The sequence below is a fragment of the Watersipora subatra genome, chromosome 7 (assembly GCF_963576615.1).
Source record: "Watersipora subatra chromosome 7, tzWatSuba1.1, whole genome shotgun sequence".
Lineage (NCBI taxonomy): Eukaryota > Metazoa > Bryozoa > Gymnolaemata > Cheilostomatida > Watersiporidae > Watersipora > Watersipora subatra.
Window position 1 is genome coordinate 22467451 of NC_088714.1, and position 16564 is coordinate 22484014.

The window sequence follows — 16564 nt, forward strand, 5'->3', positions numbered from 1 at the left end:
TGTTCGTTGGGATTATTAACTGGTCACATTAAATATATATATATGTGTGTATATATATTTATATACATCAGCTTCTGTGTGCGAGTATATGTAAGCGTGTATGTGGTGTGAGTCTGCAATCTCATTTGGCGAAAATGTTTTTGGGGTTTTATGCTTGACAATTAGCAAAGGAACAGATCTCAATCGAACATCTGTTTAGAGTTGTCCTACCCTATTGGAATATGAAGATGAAGCTATACTTAAAACTAATACTTTTTCACATAACATAACATCATTTTACACTCGATAATGAAAAACAGATGTTTTACCCTTTTGATTACTTTTACAAAAATAGTTCAAGCAAATTTTTACCCACAGCAGAAATAAATTATAAAAAATGTATGAATAAGTGAAGTTAGCCTCACAAGAGCTACTATCAAATTATAAAAACCCATAGATGATTACCACTTATCTTTACTAGTTTGAGTACTTCCTACTAACTTATCACAGGTTCGATGCAACTAATATTAGCATGGACTGCTAAGGAGGATGAGCTGGACTATGCACAGGCGCCCCGAATCAAAATAGAAGCTGAGGAGTGCTATGAGCCACACAAAGGAAAACGAATGGAAAAGTTAGTTTCTCCAAATATGTCTGCTATTAAATTGTGAAACTTGCGACTGTATCTTAGGCCTGAATCAAGCTACAGCCGTTACAAAACTCTCGTTTTTGGCTTCCTTATTTTGCTTATCCGTTTCAGGTTGCTCACCATGACAGGATATGGCAGTGGGCGTGGCAATAGCAACTTAACAGCGAGACAGCCTGAGGTGCCAAGAGTTAAACGGGAGGGAGAGCCTAATTACGCTCTGGACAGAGGAAAAAGAATGGAAACACTCATTAATAGAAACAGTTTACCCATGTCATCGAGGATGCAACCGAGGGTAGGCTTCTAAGGACAGTAGATTATTGGAGGAAATCTCATAAGGAGTTGAACTTGAACTTATCTAAATGGTCTTATGTTGTTAATCATCCATTGCTCCTCGAGTTATTTTATTAGTTTTAAACACATCTATTAGTAATGTTGGTTTTTAACTAGTCATTCCACTAATAATTCATGGTAAGTTTACACTGAGACTTTCATAGACCAGTTTTCAGATTAATATAATTGTATAGCCAAGCAATATCATATTCAATGTTAACTTACTTATTAATTTAAATATTTTACTTTTTCACTTGAAATTTTTAAATTTGTCTTTTTCCTTATAAAACTTATTTGATTCCCAAATTTGAAAACTCATTACTGATCTGTGTCTGAACTAGCAAATTTATACACCTTTTTATAGAAGATAGATTTTCTTACAATAATGCCTATTGGGGAAACTTTTGTATTTCTCAAACTTGTAGTGAGTTGTCCAGAAAATCTATTTAACATCTCATAATTTAGATAATTTGCCCAACTAATTTTATTATGCAAGTAGTGTGTCAGCAGTTGGCAGTCATTCGCTCTTCTTATATCAAGATCTCCTTAAGCTTGCGAATATTTTAGGTGAAACCAGAAGGAGAGTCAAATGCTGCCTTAGATAGAGGAAAGCGAGTTCAGAGACTTGTATCGGAATATGGGCTACTAACTCCTTCTCCACGACAGGCCGCTAGGGTTAAACCGGAAGGAGAAGACAATGCTGATCTAGATAGAGGAAAGAGGATGCGTCATCTGGTGCATGATACAAGTAAACTACTCCAATCAGCTAGGGCTGGTCCTCGAGTGAAATCAGAAGGAGAACCAAACTACACACTTGATTTAGGTACCCAATCGTAAGCTCAAGGGTTTCTCACGATTGTTTCACTTTTATGTACAATGAGCTTCGACACAAAGCTGATTTAATGCTTATGAACATCTACATATATGTATATCTGAACAAGTAGTGAATAAAAATATTCAACTAAAAAGATTTGAAAATTCTAAAATATATTTTTAAATAATTATTGTCTAAAACATTAATTGATAGAAATAGGTAATCAATGCCTAACACCATAAAACTGGTATATAAAAAAATCACCCTGATATTTTGCACAAAGCCAGAAGGGTGGTTAGGCTGACTCTTTTTGAATATTAGGTAAAAGAATGGACCGACTCATGCATAACCATGGAAACTTAACTCCATCAGCTAGAAAGGGTCCAAGAGTGAAGATGGAGGGAGAAGAAAATGCTGACCTTGATAAAGGAAAGAGGATGGAACGCCTCATACATGAATACAGGAAACAGCCGGCAAGTGCGAGGCCAGCACCCAGAGTCAAGCCAGGTGAGTGCATGTACATGTATCTAGTCACAAAAACCAGCCATTGGTATTTATAGCATCTGGTAATTCAGAAAGAACAGAAAAAGAAGCACGCAAACCAAAAGCCACTAAGGGGAGCAGATAAGGAATGCACACCTTGTCTCATGGAGGAAGTGGTGGCCAAAACAAAAGGGAGGTGAAATCAAAAAGTGAACCGAAATACACATTTGATTTAAGTACCCAATCGTAATCTCAAGGTTTTCTCCCGCTTGTTCTAAACTAAAAGGAGGGGCTGTGTGATTGTTCTACTAAATGCATACAAGATTCACAAGCTTCACAAGACAGACAGCAATCACAACTTCACAAGACAGCAATACAGCGTAATCGAACTAGTGATAAGTAATGCATGAACATGGTGTAAGATTCAATTGGCTCGAATGAATAGTGGGAATAGTTATTGTGCTACTGGTTTTCTCACTATACCACCTTAGGAGCAGCAAGAAGAAGGGCTGTTCGGAGAGCTTCGTTTTAATTTGAATTATTAATCGAAGCTACAATGTAATCTTAGTCTATACACGTGTATATAAATCCAAGCTTTTGTTTGTCATATACTGGTTGTCTGTATTCTGTATGCTCCTTTATAGCAATGAAGTTACAGTAATGGAAAAAACCGTTTTGCAATGGCATTGAACATACAAACAACAGTTCTCCAGACATGCTTGCTACACTACACCACACAGCGTACTTCGAATGCTATAAAATAATTAGCACACTTGGATAAGTCTAGCATGCTTGAAGATCATGATTGCGTGAGAAATCCTGATGCAAAATGATTATATGTACAACTATTCCAGACAGTGGCAAGTTAGTGGCTTAGTGGTAGTGCGCTTGGCTTCACATCCGTGCATCCACAGAATGCATGGGTTCGATTAGTGTGAGGTGCAATTTTGTTTTCTAATTCTCCGGCGGACACGGCTCTTATTATAGCAAAGAGCTGAAGCTACTCAAATTCATTGGGTAAAGAAACTTAGCCTATGGCAACTATATTACCTGCCAGTGTTTATAAACTGTTTTAAATCTTGAAGAAATCATGTGTAGCATAATGAATGCTTTCAACAATCTGTTTTAGCTATGCTTTGACCTTTTAAATATTTGAATTATGCATTGGCCAGATACACACAGAAATAAACAAACACCTTAATTTAAAAGTTAGAATTGTACTACGCATTGTAATATTTACAATACTGTGGAACAATTGCGCACATACTTATTACACCATCCAGTCTTGAATGGCTATTAGTTAAAATACCCACACTTCAGTTAGCAGGCATGAACTGCTAAAAAAAATACACTTTTCCAAAACGCAATACTTTGCCCAATACCCAAAACTTTGCCCAGACTTTCCCAAAACGCAATAAATATATGTAGCCTATATATAGTATAAACTTAATTATACTTATAGCACACCCAGAAATAAACAAACACCTTCATTTAAAAGTTAAAATGGTAAATATCATATACATGTTGATTAACAATAAATGTTTGGTGCAAAACATTTTTTATTATCCGTTCAACGCCGGGCCTTCACCTAGTAAATAATTTGTAGCGTTTGAAATAAAACTCTACCAGCAACTACTGAAGATAATTCTACAGTGCCAACTCCACTTAACCAAAATTAAATACACTCACTTATAATGATTGCTTCACTGTTATGAAACAAGTCTGCAAGTGTAAGCTCTGTAACATATTTCAAATTAACGTATTACGGTATAAAGGTTGTGCTTGGGTTTCAAGCGCTATCAAAATATTTTGAGCTTTGAAGAACTAAATGTATCAGCTAGAAAAGCTGCGGATAAAATTTTAACTCAAATTTATCAGAACAATCTGTATGCAACATTAAGTTTTTGTTAAAAATACCTGCACGCGCTGCTAGATATCATTTAGCGAACACATTGTTATTCATTCATACTCTATAGAATTGATATATCACGATATATAGCGCAAAACTGAAACAGCTTGATGCAACCCAATTGCAGAGGCAGAAGCGAATGCATGGCATGGACATATGGGACAGACTCATGTACTTCTCAACTACTATGGGAAACTAAAGCCATCACCACGGCAACCTCTGAGAGTAAAGCAGGAAGCGAAAACAACAGCTTACCGGGCGCGAGGTTCTATGGCCAGACATTTTACCGAAATGGGTAAAAAACAAATAATATTTGTACCAGGACAACAAACAAAAAAATATGAGCGAACTAAAACAGTATGAGAGGACATGGTTTTATTTTTTCTCTGCTTAGGACTGAAACATTACAGACATATTTAATGCGAGTTGACTGCGAATGGAGCAAAAGGGAATAAATGAACTGCAATGATAATGCATTGTAATGATAGTGAATTATATTGCATTGTAAAGATAATGAATGCTATTGCATTGTAACAATGATGCATTTTATTTCATCACGCTGATACCCCATGCTATTGCAGTGCAATGGTAATACATTCAATTACATTGTGTAGTTATTGTATTGTAACCAAGGTGCCTCCTACTGCATTGTAATTGTAGTGCATTCTAATGCATTGTGATAATATTGTATTCTGTTGTATTGGTGGTGCATGCTATTGCACTGCAATGATAGTGCATTATATTGTACAGTAATAATAGTGCATTTTAACACATTGTAATGATAGTACATTTTATTTCATAACAATGATAGTGCATTCTATTGCATTGTAATGATAGTGCATTATAATGCATTGTAATAATATTGCATTGCATTGTAATGGTGGTGCATGCTAATGCACTGCAATGGTAGTGCATTCTATCGCATTGTAATGATAGTACATTCTAGTCCGTTGCAATGATAGTGCATTCTATTGCATTGTAAAGATAGTACATTCTAATGCATTGTAATGATAATACATTTTAAAGCATTGTAAGAATAGTGCATTCTATTGCATTGTAATGATAGTACATTCTAATACATTGTAATGATAATGTATTCTCTTGAATTGCAATGATAGTACATTATAATGCATCCTAAGGATAGTGCATGCTATTGCAACAAATTTTACCTTATTTGATATCTCTATTTTTATTAGAATATAGTAATACTGAATTCTACCACAACCCTTCTCACATGCTGGCTAGCTAACCAAAAGTAGGCAAACAAATTGTAACAAAATGAGAATCTAGCAGTTTGTCCTTTCTCCTACATCATATTAAATTTGTTTAAAGCTATATTTTAAAGATATGCTGTAGAAATTATATTTCAAGACTAGATTGAGAACAGAATACGTACAAAAAATCAGAGAGATAACAGATGTATGACTAACCTTGATACAAATGTACACAAACACGCCATAATTATTAATTGAATTTCAATTTTACCAAATGTCCAGAAGAGAAAAATCATAATGTTTTTTATTTCCCATAAAGTCCTGAAAGTATTCGTCTGTCATATATACCTGCAAGTTATGTATATATACCTGCAAGTTATGCATATATACCTGCAAGTTATGCATATATACCTGCAAGTTACGCATATATACCTGCAAGTTATGCATATATACCTGCAAGTTACGCATATATACCTGCAAGTCATGTATATATACCTGCAAGTTACGCATATATACCTGCAAGTTATGCATATATACCTGCAAGTTATGCATATATACCTGCAAGTTATGCATATATACCTGCAAGCTATGCATAGGGAGCAGATATGACTAAATACATGGCCTGAGTAACAAAATGGCAAGCAAATCTCAAAACACCTCGAGTGCTGCCCGAGTGTTAGTGCAGCAATCATGATTGTCGTTTGGTTTTACTCTTCTTTGAAGTTTGGGTTCATCTCCTTTGATGTCTTTTGATAGACTTCAATCATTGACTGCCTAACTGACTCTGAGAGTTCAGGCACATCTGAGTATTCCTTACCAGTTGTTTCTACTGGAGGTAATACTGTTAGTATAACCTTGCCTGTAGCATAAATAATCAGACTGAGTACCAGAAACTCCTATAGGATATCAATTCGAATAGAAGCATAAACATACAAATTGCTGAAAGTACCCCAGAGTACAGTCGGCCGTGATCACATCAACATGCAGATTTTGCAGAAAATAGTACAAAGCAAGCAATTAAAGCAATTTCCAACAAACTTTTCATGAATGGAAAAAATAGGCTGGCAGAATTAGAAAGTAAATTTTAAAAATATATAAGTTGAGTTCATTTAAACTCCGCCTAGCCTATGTTAGAGTAAGAACCTAGCCTATGTTAGAGTAAGAACCTAGCCTATGTTAGAGTAAGAACCTAGCCTATGTTAGAGTAAGAACCTAGCCTATGTTAGAGTAAGAACCTAGCCTATGTTAGAGTAAGAACCTAGCCTATGTTAGAGTAAGAACCTAGCCTATGTTAGAGTAAGTACCTAACCTATGCTAGAGTAAGTACCAAGCCTATGTTAAAGTAAGTACCTAGCCTATGTTAAAGTAAGTACCTACCCTATGTTAGAGTAAGTACCTAGCCTATGTTTGAGTAACCACCTAACCTATGTTAAAGTAAGTACCTGGCCTATGTTAGAGCAAGTACCCAGCCTATGTTAGAGTAAGCACCTAACCTATGTTAGAGTAAGTACCAAGCCTATGTTAGAGTAAGTACTTAGCCTATGTTAGAGTAAGTACCTAGCCTATGTTAGAGTAAGTACCAAGCCTATGTTAGAGTAAGTATTAAGCCTATGTTAGAGTAAGTACATAGCCTATGTTAAAGTAAGTATCTAGACTATGTTAGAGTAAGTACATAATCTATGTTAGAGTAAGTACATAATCTATGTTAGAGTAAGTAACTAGCCTACGTTAGAGTAAGTATCTAGCCTATGTTAGAGTAAGTTGAAGTGCACATCTAGATCCCCACATCTAATTAATTAAGACTTTCATTTGTGTTTCATTTTATTGATCATCACTTCATTAATTTAGTTATTTACCTATACTTTAGTTTTTTCATTTAGTTTTTCCAAATAATGCAATCATTTTAATGTTAAGTGTAAGTACCAGCAGTATTTAAAAAAAGCTATCAAAGGTTTTTCATCTATAGAACAAGTAAAAGAATTCCGGAGTATGTCTGAAGAAATATTTGCTGCATCCTACAACAGTTTTGCCCTATGAAGCCAATGTTGTAGCAAATCAACTTTCTATGTACAGGCTTAAATAAGTTTGACAAATGTTTTAAATATAAAAATCAAGAGATTAGAAAAAAAGGCACAATTAAAACAATTAAAAAATATACATAAAAATGACCGATAAAACGTGTTTACAAAAAGGTCCACAAAAAAGAGACTACAAGGCCCTAGCAAAAAGTCTGTAGATAAGCCTACACAAACATTCAACCAAAAGCTTAAAGATTGACTGCAACAAAATTCCCATTACAGTTATTTGGTATCAAAAGATTCGCCATGTCTTACTTTGCTGTGTTGTAGGTACAAAATATGTGGAAAGGTGATTACAAGCTTTTAAAAGCTAAAAAACGAACGGGTAATCGCAGCCACATGAGACCGCCATAGTTTGGAATCTCTTTCCAAAACGGCTCAAATGGGACATAGTTGTACAAGATGGCTTCTGTTTACATTTTCACGCAACCTCATTCGTCGAAATATTTTCACAAATATACTTCATGCATTCAATAAAACCATGTCTATTGTTCTTACGCGTCTATTTCATCGTCATTGTAATGCTGTCACTTTCAGCACTGATATCCTATAGCCTACCATAAAAAATTGTTTAAATTTTCAACCTTAGCTCGAAGGAGTACATATCATTGTCTGATAAACATGACGAGCCTGTTGGTCACCTGTGATAGTCGAAAAATGTTGCAGAATTTATTCGTGAAGTATGGGTCACATGATCAGATTACGACTAAACGATTAGACCAAGCTGAAACAAAACTGTAAAGTAGCGAGCATCTATATTTGATACAGGGTCTTCGGTAAAACCTGAAGTGTTGTTCATAAACTAGCGCTACGAGACATTTTATATTAAGCCTTTTATTGACCTTTCAATTCACGTGAGAACATCACCTGACAAAACAATAACTAAATGTAATGACTACATCAGAGAAATAAAATTTAAGCTTTTAAGAGCTTGTAATCACATTTCCACATATTTTGCACCTACAACACAGCAGAGTAAGACATGGTGAATCTTTTAATATAAAATAACTGTAATGTGAATTTTGTTGCAAATCAACCTTTAAGTAAAATGGGCAAACAATACAGTATCTACAGCAGAAGACTAACATAAAAGACAAGGGCTTATATAAACAAGCCCTTTTTGGATCTTGTTTATAAAATAAACAAGATCCAAAAAGACCCAATATGAAAAGGCCCTCAAAAAAGCACCTACAAGAACCCTGTACAAAAGGGTTTTAGAAAAGAAACCTGTAAATTAAGTGGTGCAGCAAAGAACCTACAGTAAGTGTAATTAAGTGGTGCAGCAAAGAACCTACAGTAAGTGTAATTAAGTGGTGCAGCAAAGAACCTACAGTAAGTGTAATTAAGTGGTGCAGCAAAGAACCTACAGTAAGTGTAATCAAGTGGTGCAGCAAAGAACCTACAGTAAGTGTAATTAAGTGGTGCAGCAAAGAACCTACAGTAAGTGTAATTAAGTGGTGCAGCAAAGAACCTACAGTAAGTGTAATTAAGCTAGCAAAAAGGCTCATAAGAAGAAAAAACCAACAAAGAAGCCATAAAAAGGCTCACACCAAAGGACCGAGGAAGAGCCTCTGAAGAGATAACAACAACAAAGGCGTTACACTCATGGATGTATAAACAAGGACCTGTAGCGAAGAACCTCAAGTAAAGGTAATTAAATTAAAAAAACAAGTGAATTGTGAGAGACGCTTACCGTGGGTGAATTTGTTCGCTTTTTTGTCGTAAAAGTTAGTGTAGCAAGACATAACGGCGGGAACTAAAGGTACCTAAAATCATTAGATGTAAAAGTAGATAACAATAACAACAAAGAAGCAGACAAATGAAATGAATGTAGAAAGAAAAGAAGAGATAAAGTAAAAATGAAAAAAAGTATAACAGAACTGGCTTTTAGTGTTAAAGAGGAATAGAAGTGGCAAAAAGAACTAAACAGGGCAGTGTGAGAGTGATGGCTGAGATAAAAAAAAGGTAAAAACTATTTTTACTTTTTACAAGTAATAATACTAGCTCATACTACTCATGAGGTAGAGAGATGAGTGATTTTGAAACTGCAAAAGGATGGAAAACACAACAACCAAAAACTTATTTTGGAAAAAAAGACAGAATGTTCTTAAAAGCTTCATGATTTAGCAACCATGAGTAAAACAGCCTCAAGTGGTGTGAGATGCAGACAGAGTAGGTTATTTAATATACATTAGTCAACGTAAAGTCACCGAGCATCTATATATATAAATGTGAAAGCATGTGTGTCCCTCCAGCTATAGCTACTATTAGAATAGCTGTAACTAGACAATGCTGACGCAACATCATGACGTACCGTCATTAAAAGCCTAACGCTTATTAACTAGCTTACTGAAATTTTCCATTGGCAAAGTGCCAGGCTAATAGCGGATGGTTGGCAACTCTCATCACTTTTCATTGTTTATAGGCTGATTTTTAATACCCTGGCAACACCAGGAGGCACAGCTAGTATTTATATAATTACATCAAAGATTTAGGAACGATTGGTCTAAAATTTACACCATACTACAAACTAAAGGCTTGTGCATGATACATAACTACAAATGCAGGTGAGATATGGCTTTACCTTAGCTCCAACAGCAAGATTAAAGGCCCCCTTTTTAAATGGCAGTAAGGTATTTGAGCTCCTGTTTCTAGTTCCTTCCGGAAACATGCAAAACTGAAGCTGCAAGGCAAATACAACTCAAATATTGTATAAACTCCCATAATATCAACAAATAATCTCCTAAAAAGTATCCCTTAGAGACAGTGGAGAAAGTAAATAATTATAGTAGCAGTATGATATACCTTCCCTTCCGGCCCAAGGTTTGTACAAACTAAACTAGAGCAACAGCTCTGAGTAATTGACAAGCAATACGCCGTGACAAGGCCCAACATATTCACACCTATTATTGATGGCTTATTTTCTAACAAAATCTTCTCACCATGCCATCAGCATCTGATTCGAACGCCGTGATGGAAATACATTTCAATGAGACTAATTCAAAAGGTAAAAAACATAAACGACCTACCTTTCGCTGATTCAGCTCGCGCCCAGCATGCTCTAGCACAGACATCGCCTGATTTTTATTTGTTCTGTTGATGAAAACGCAGCCAAAAAGAGAAGCCGTAATGCTGAATGGAAAAATATAGATGAGGACTCTTTTCATCATTGTGACACACCTGTCGGGCCATATGTGCATCATGACTAAAACATATGTGCATCATGACTAAAACATATGTGCATCATGACTAAAACAAATGTGCATCATGACTAAAACATATGTGCATCATGACTAAAACATATGTGCATCATGACTAAAACATATGTGCATCATGACTAAAACATATGTGCATCATGACTAAAACATATGTGCATCATGACTAAAACATATGTGCATCATGACTAAAACATATGTGCATCATGACTAAAACAAATGTGCATCATGACTAAAACATATGTGCTTCATGACTAAAACATATTTGCATCATGACTAAAACATATGTGCATCATGACTAAAACATATGTGCATCATGACTAAAACATATGTGTATCATGACTAAAACATATGTGCATCATGACTACACCTGCGCCTAAAGTAACACAAGGTTACTACACCTGCGCCTAAAGGAACAAGACTACAAAAACCTGATATCACAACAGCATGACTCTTTTCTACTCTATTATTGTAAACCAAAAACACATGTGAATATTTTGTCAACTCATTGGATTGAAGTGCTGGAGAATATTCACTCTGAAGATTATTGATAATCGGAAATGCGAGAGTAAACATGTTCACACATTTTGATCTTTTGCAGCCTACGACTGCATATATAGGGTATCTTAACGTTAAATATGTCACGCATGATTTTAGAGAGCTTAGTAGAACTTGATGAAAATGAATAGATGAGCTATTGCAATCTTGCGAGTGGCATTAACCCATTTGAACCCTGACAGCTGGTATTCCGGCATCTACATAGCTCTGTTTACAAATGCTGTTGCTAAGTAACAGGCACAAACCAATCAAATTAATTTTTGCATGGGACGTTAGACTGGAAATTTTACTTCCATTTTTTACGGTTTTCAAATATCATTATCAACTTCCTGCATTGTTGTAACAGTTTTCCTAGAACTAGGTATATCACAAAAAAATTTCATACGAGTCATTTGTTGGTGTGTGATAGATGGTTGTGATACAGATGAACAGTTATGTGATACTAACTATAATTTTGTTGATCGTTGGGAGTCAGAAAGCAATGACGAACGGGTGCTCGATATATATGATGATAGCGGAAAAAGTTTCAGAATTTGTTAAAATTGTACAAATTTTCATAGTTTTAGCCCAAAAGCTCTGAAAACATCTTTTTTATGTTTGATGACATTTGCTGTGTGTTGTTGGACTTGTTTTCCAGTGTTTCACCAAATATCATGCTATCATAAGCATATTTAGATACATTAATGAAAGTGTCCAAATGTCCTATTATTTAACAAATTGCCAAGAGATAGGCCTACTGACACACATTGATGAAGAGAGCCAGGGTTCAAAAGGTTGAATACCCACTAGAAAAAATCTATCATGTACATGGGTATGGATTTTTGCTATTGCAGTCTTATGCTAGGGCTGAAATAAATAATTTTGTTGCAGACTCGGTGTGAACCAGTAATAAATCATTAAAGATCTACTACTCATAACTTGCTGTCTGTCAGAAATCGACAATGACTTGCATCTTAGCAATGCATGCTTGGGTCAAGCAGTATGGTAGAGAAGAGGTCACCCAGTTCTCAGTATCTACTACTTCCAGAACTGTCAGATTAACCTCAAGAGATGCCTTAGCAACATGCCCAGCCTGAAAGAGCCAGGTAGCCATTTCACTTGCACAATGTGCAAAGGTGGATCTTTAATGTGCCCACGTTGTCAGTGTGGTACAAAGGACCTCCGAGTTATGATCTAGATCCGAAAGACTCAGCAATTTAAGGTTAAAATCTTGCTGAGAGCTTTTTGTCAGATCGGCATTAGGCAGGACTCAAACCACCAACCCATGGTTGACAGTCAAAGGCGCTACCACTAGGCCACTCTGACGCCCTCATAACTACAACTAATAATAATTTTTTTCAAATTGTTGTAATAAGTTGTAATTTTTAAATAAGTTGTATGAGGAAACTGATGTCCAAGAGAAGTCTAGTATGATTGACTTTCATGAGGATTGAATTTAATACTAGACAAGTATTCACTTCGAAATCCGAACAAATACAGTTCTCAGAGTCCTTTGACATTATGAAAGCAACATGCTCAGATGAACAATATTGCTAAAGCGAATAATGGACTCACTGACAGAGTCTATTGCACTCTGATGATTGAGAAGCAGTACAAAAGGTCTGTTGAGCTTAGTATTGTGTCCATCCCTCACTTCAACACTAATACCAAGCAGGTATATGTTCAAATAAGGCACAATCCAAGCCAAAACTCTACAAATAATATAGCAAATATGCCAAGTTTAGAAACAGTAGCACCTGCTCAGTAAACCGGAAGTACTAAAATATTATTGGCTGACTATATATTATATGCCATATTTAAAGCAGAGTTTCCTGCTGTAAAACCTGATTGAGCTGCTTGCAATAGTAAACACCAACATCCAAGACTAAGGCACAGTATATGATCCGTTACACCTTTATAGGTGTTGGCATAGCACTAGGCATATAGTTCGCACAAAAATTGCCTCATGCTATCATTCTTACTTGTGGTTTTCCGGATTGAAAGGTCTGAGGAGACCTATTGGCAAAGTAAGCAGGGCAAGTCCTAAGAAGATAACGCCAAACATTGTCATTTTGGCAGTGTACTGGAGAGGAGATTCTATCATACAGAGTAGCCATAATAGAAACAGGCTTAGTACGAGGATCAGCCACCATGACATGATGAATGATGATAGGGAAGTTTTCTGCAAATATAGAAACGATCATGTAACTTATCTAAACTAATTGAATGGTGTTCGTGCTCGTATTGGTCATTAGCAATAGCAATATCACATGGCTGGTGTACTATCTGTCTATATATATATATATATATAAATCTCGCTGTTTGTCTGTATTCTGTCAGTCTGTTCGATTATACAGTATAAATTACACAGAACTAAAAACAGTAAACAGAAATAAACGAACACCTTAATTTAAAAGTTAGAATGGTAAATGTTGTATATGTTGACTAAAAATAAATTATCTGTGCAAAACCTTTTTATTACCAGTGCAACATAGAGCTAGTTACAAATAAAATAACATTTGATAATGCTTGAGATTAGTTATGGCACCGCAGGCCTCAGATGCCAAAACAGACTGCATAAAGATAAACTAGCACAAAATTTCAATAGATTTTACCATAAAGTGTCGGCATTTTTCTATCATTTGTGATTATTTTTTATGTTTGAGGTCATCTGACTGCCAGGATGTTTCAAGATGAAAATCGTCAAAACTTGATCGCGGGTAAAACGCTCAGAAGAAAAATAAGTCTCCACAAATGACGCAGTAGTTGTGTTTCCTGTTTGTCCTTCTTGTTATGACATCAACTATTGCGTTCAAGTTGCAGAATTAAACGTCTTCATTGACATGTATTGTATTTTGTATTTGCTCTTGATCGTTAAAATAACACTTGAAGTATAGCTTCCGACACATTTCTATGGAGGTTTCAAACAATTTACATGTAAGTTTTGTTGTTTATAAATCGTCCGACATTTACCTCTAAATGCTGTGTAAACATATAAGTACCCAACGCTGATGAGACCGTATATTTATCACTTATAAACAACATGCACGACTGCTGACGTAATTTGTGGAGAAGTTTGGGCACATGTTTTTCTTCGAAGCGTTTCAACTGCGATGAAGTTTTGTCAATTTTAATTTTAAACATCCTGGTGGTCAGATCATGTCAAACATCACAAACAGTTGCAAATGATAGAAAAATCCGATACTTTCTGATAAAATCTAATAAAGTTGTGTGCGAGTTCATCTTTAAAGTATTTTGTTTATTGAATATGCTTCAGTTTAAATGTGTCAGAAAAAAACACAAAGACTTGAAGCCCAGTAGAGAGGAAGTAATTCTAAACATACATCGATCTTGCATATATGTCTGAAGGAATTCATTGTTAATGTGAGAATAAATTTGCATAAATATGTAAAAAATACTTGAGTGATGAGAACAGGGGTAGATGGTGTTTATAGTAAAGCTAGCAGTTGCTTGTTTGTTGGGAAAGCACATGTAATGCGCATAAATGCATGCATTGAGAAATGAGAAATGTAAATTAGAATTACCTAATATTTAAAAAATGATAGAACATATGTGCTGAATTATTAGGATAACCAGTTTTTAGCTTTTCATTGTCACTTCATCATCATTCTGTCTGGTAAGTTTGACATGCTTTTGTTGAATACTCAATTATCTGTGTGAGAAGGAAAACCTTGATGAGAGCAATACTACACACCATTTGGTTTGGCAATTAAAATAGAAAATACATTCGCAATGTTGCACATAGATGAGAATATAATATGTACAAGCAGCAAAACGCCCAAAGACATCAAAAAATGAAATAATTAGAAAACGTCAAAAGCAAATTGGAAACTTCAAACTTGGAGGAATCAATCAAAGAAATTGTGTCAACACCAGGTGGAGAACATGCCAAAGGGATGTCGAAGCAATCAAATCTACCAACCACCACAAGAAAACCACCAAAGAAACCTTGGAGATCAAATCAATCAACCTTGGTAATCAAATGATTACACATATGCAAATCTACAATTCTGTCAGACACGACCTACATGTAGATACTACATACAGTCACGAGCTCCGCCCTACATGTCTGCATTACGTGCACCAGTTGAAGAGTCACTCAAACAAGATATCTTTACACAGTGGACATAAAGCATTGAACCTTAGCACTCAACCTACTTCCACAGGCTAACTGTCCCACATGCCAGACATCTACATATAAAACAGAACAGTTCCAATGACAACATCTTTCACCAAAGCCTGCAGAGCTCTCTCTCTCTCTTTCCCGAGGGACTGCTTAGGCGCTCTCCCATTTGCCTGCTGAGGAGCCTCTCTCCCTGCCTATGGAGCCTAATCTTCCTTCATCAGTTGAGCCTTTTCTACATCACTATCTCAATTGCCGAAACTCTCTACCTATGGAGTGCCACAACTCTCGTTTCACTGTTGAGACTCACAGCCGTACGGGACTGAGCAACAAACATGGACAACTGTTCGAGTAAGGGTGTAACACGCACTAGCTTTTTTAATCTTATGTCATTAATATCATTGTTTTAGAATTTTGTTAGTCGTGTATTTTAATTGTTGGAATTAGCCTATATAATAAAGAAGTAACTTTTACTGGTAAATATCAGTATTGCTTACAATAGCTTAACACCTTCATTAGTACCTGAACCAGTAATAATCAAATTAGTTTCCACAGGCTAAACAAAATTGCGCAAACTAAACACAGCAAATAGAATAAGATGACAAAGCAAATTCAACACTGATTTTGTGTGTGGATTTGGATTATTTATGCATAATATAAATTATCCATATCCATCTATAACAGCTTAACAACTTCACTAGTACCTGAACCAATAATAATCAAATTAGTTCTCACAAACTAAGAAAAGGTGCACAAACTAAACCTAGTCATAATAAAAAAGGTGACAAAGCGAATTCAACACTGATGTGTGTGGATTAGTTATGCATAACATAATTCTCCATATCCACACATAACATCTTTATTATGCACCATCCCTCGCGACAGGAACAACGAGTAATCGATTATCAAATGCTAATGAGCGACTAGCTTAAGCAAACAATTATCTATATGAAATAAATGCCTACCAAGTTTTCGGTAACGATACAAACAGGAAAAATATCACACAAATGGTGGTTTTTGTAATTTGGACCCTACGGCAATAACAACGCGATTTACTTGATCCGCGCTTTCAGATTTGATATTCGTATTATTCTTGGAAAGTAGTAGACGTTCTTGTAGATGTACACGATTTGGCCGAGGTCATCACATCAGTGTCCGATTACCAATGTAGGTTCATTCAGAGTAGCGACAACCGTAATAACAGCCGTCCAA

General features: G+C 35.6%; 2 protein-coding genes across 2 annotated transcripts; one reads left to right on the forward strand and one right to left on the reverse strand.

The window, feature by feature from the left end:
- The first annotated feature begins 749 nt into the window (after positions 1–749).
- On the forward strand, positions 750–4527 carry LOC137400556 (uncharacterized). The gene is made up of 4 exons (XM_068086881.1): positions 750–920; positions 1526–1781; positions 2094–2279; positions 4292–4527. Exons 1-4 carry the CDS (start codon positions 750–752, stop codon positions 4525–4527), a joined length of 849 nt encoding a protein of 282 aa, XP_067942982.1.
- A 983-nt stretch (positions 4528–5510) lies between these two features.
- Positions 5511–16461, reverse strand: LOC137399823 (1-acyl-sn-glycerol-3-phosphate acyltransferase alpha-like). The gene is made up of 7 exons (XM_068086058.1): positions 16318–16461; positions 13191–13390; positions 12784–12920; positions 10486–10661; positions 10041–10139; positions 9150–9222; positions 5511–6237 (listed from the first exon to the last, which is right to left on the reverse strand). The coding sequence occupies exons 2-7, from the start codon at positions 13364–13366 to the stop codon at positions 6086–6088; spliced, it is 813 nt and encodes a 270-aa protein (XP_067942159.1). The 5' UTR covers positions 13367–13390; positions 16318–16461; the 3' UTR covers positions 5511–6085.
- Positions 16462–16564: the final 103 nt, after the last annotated feature.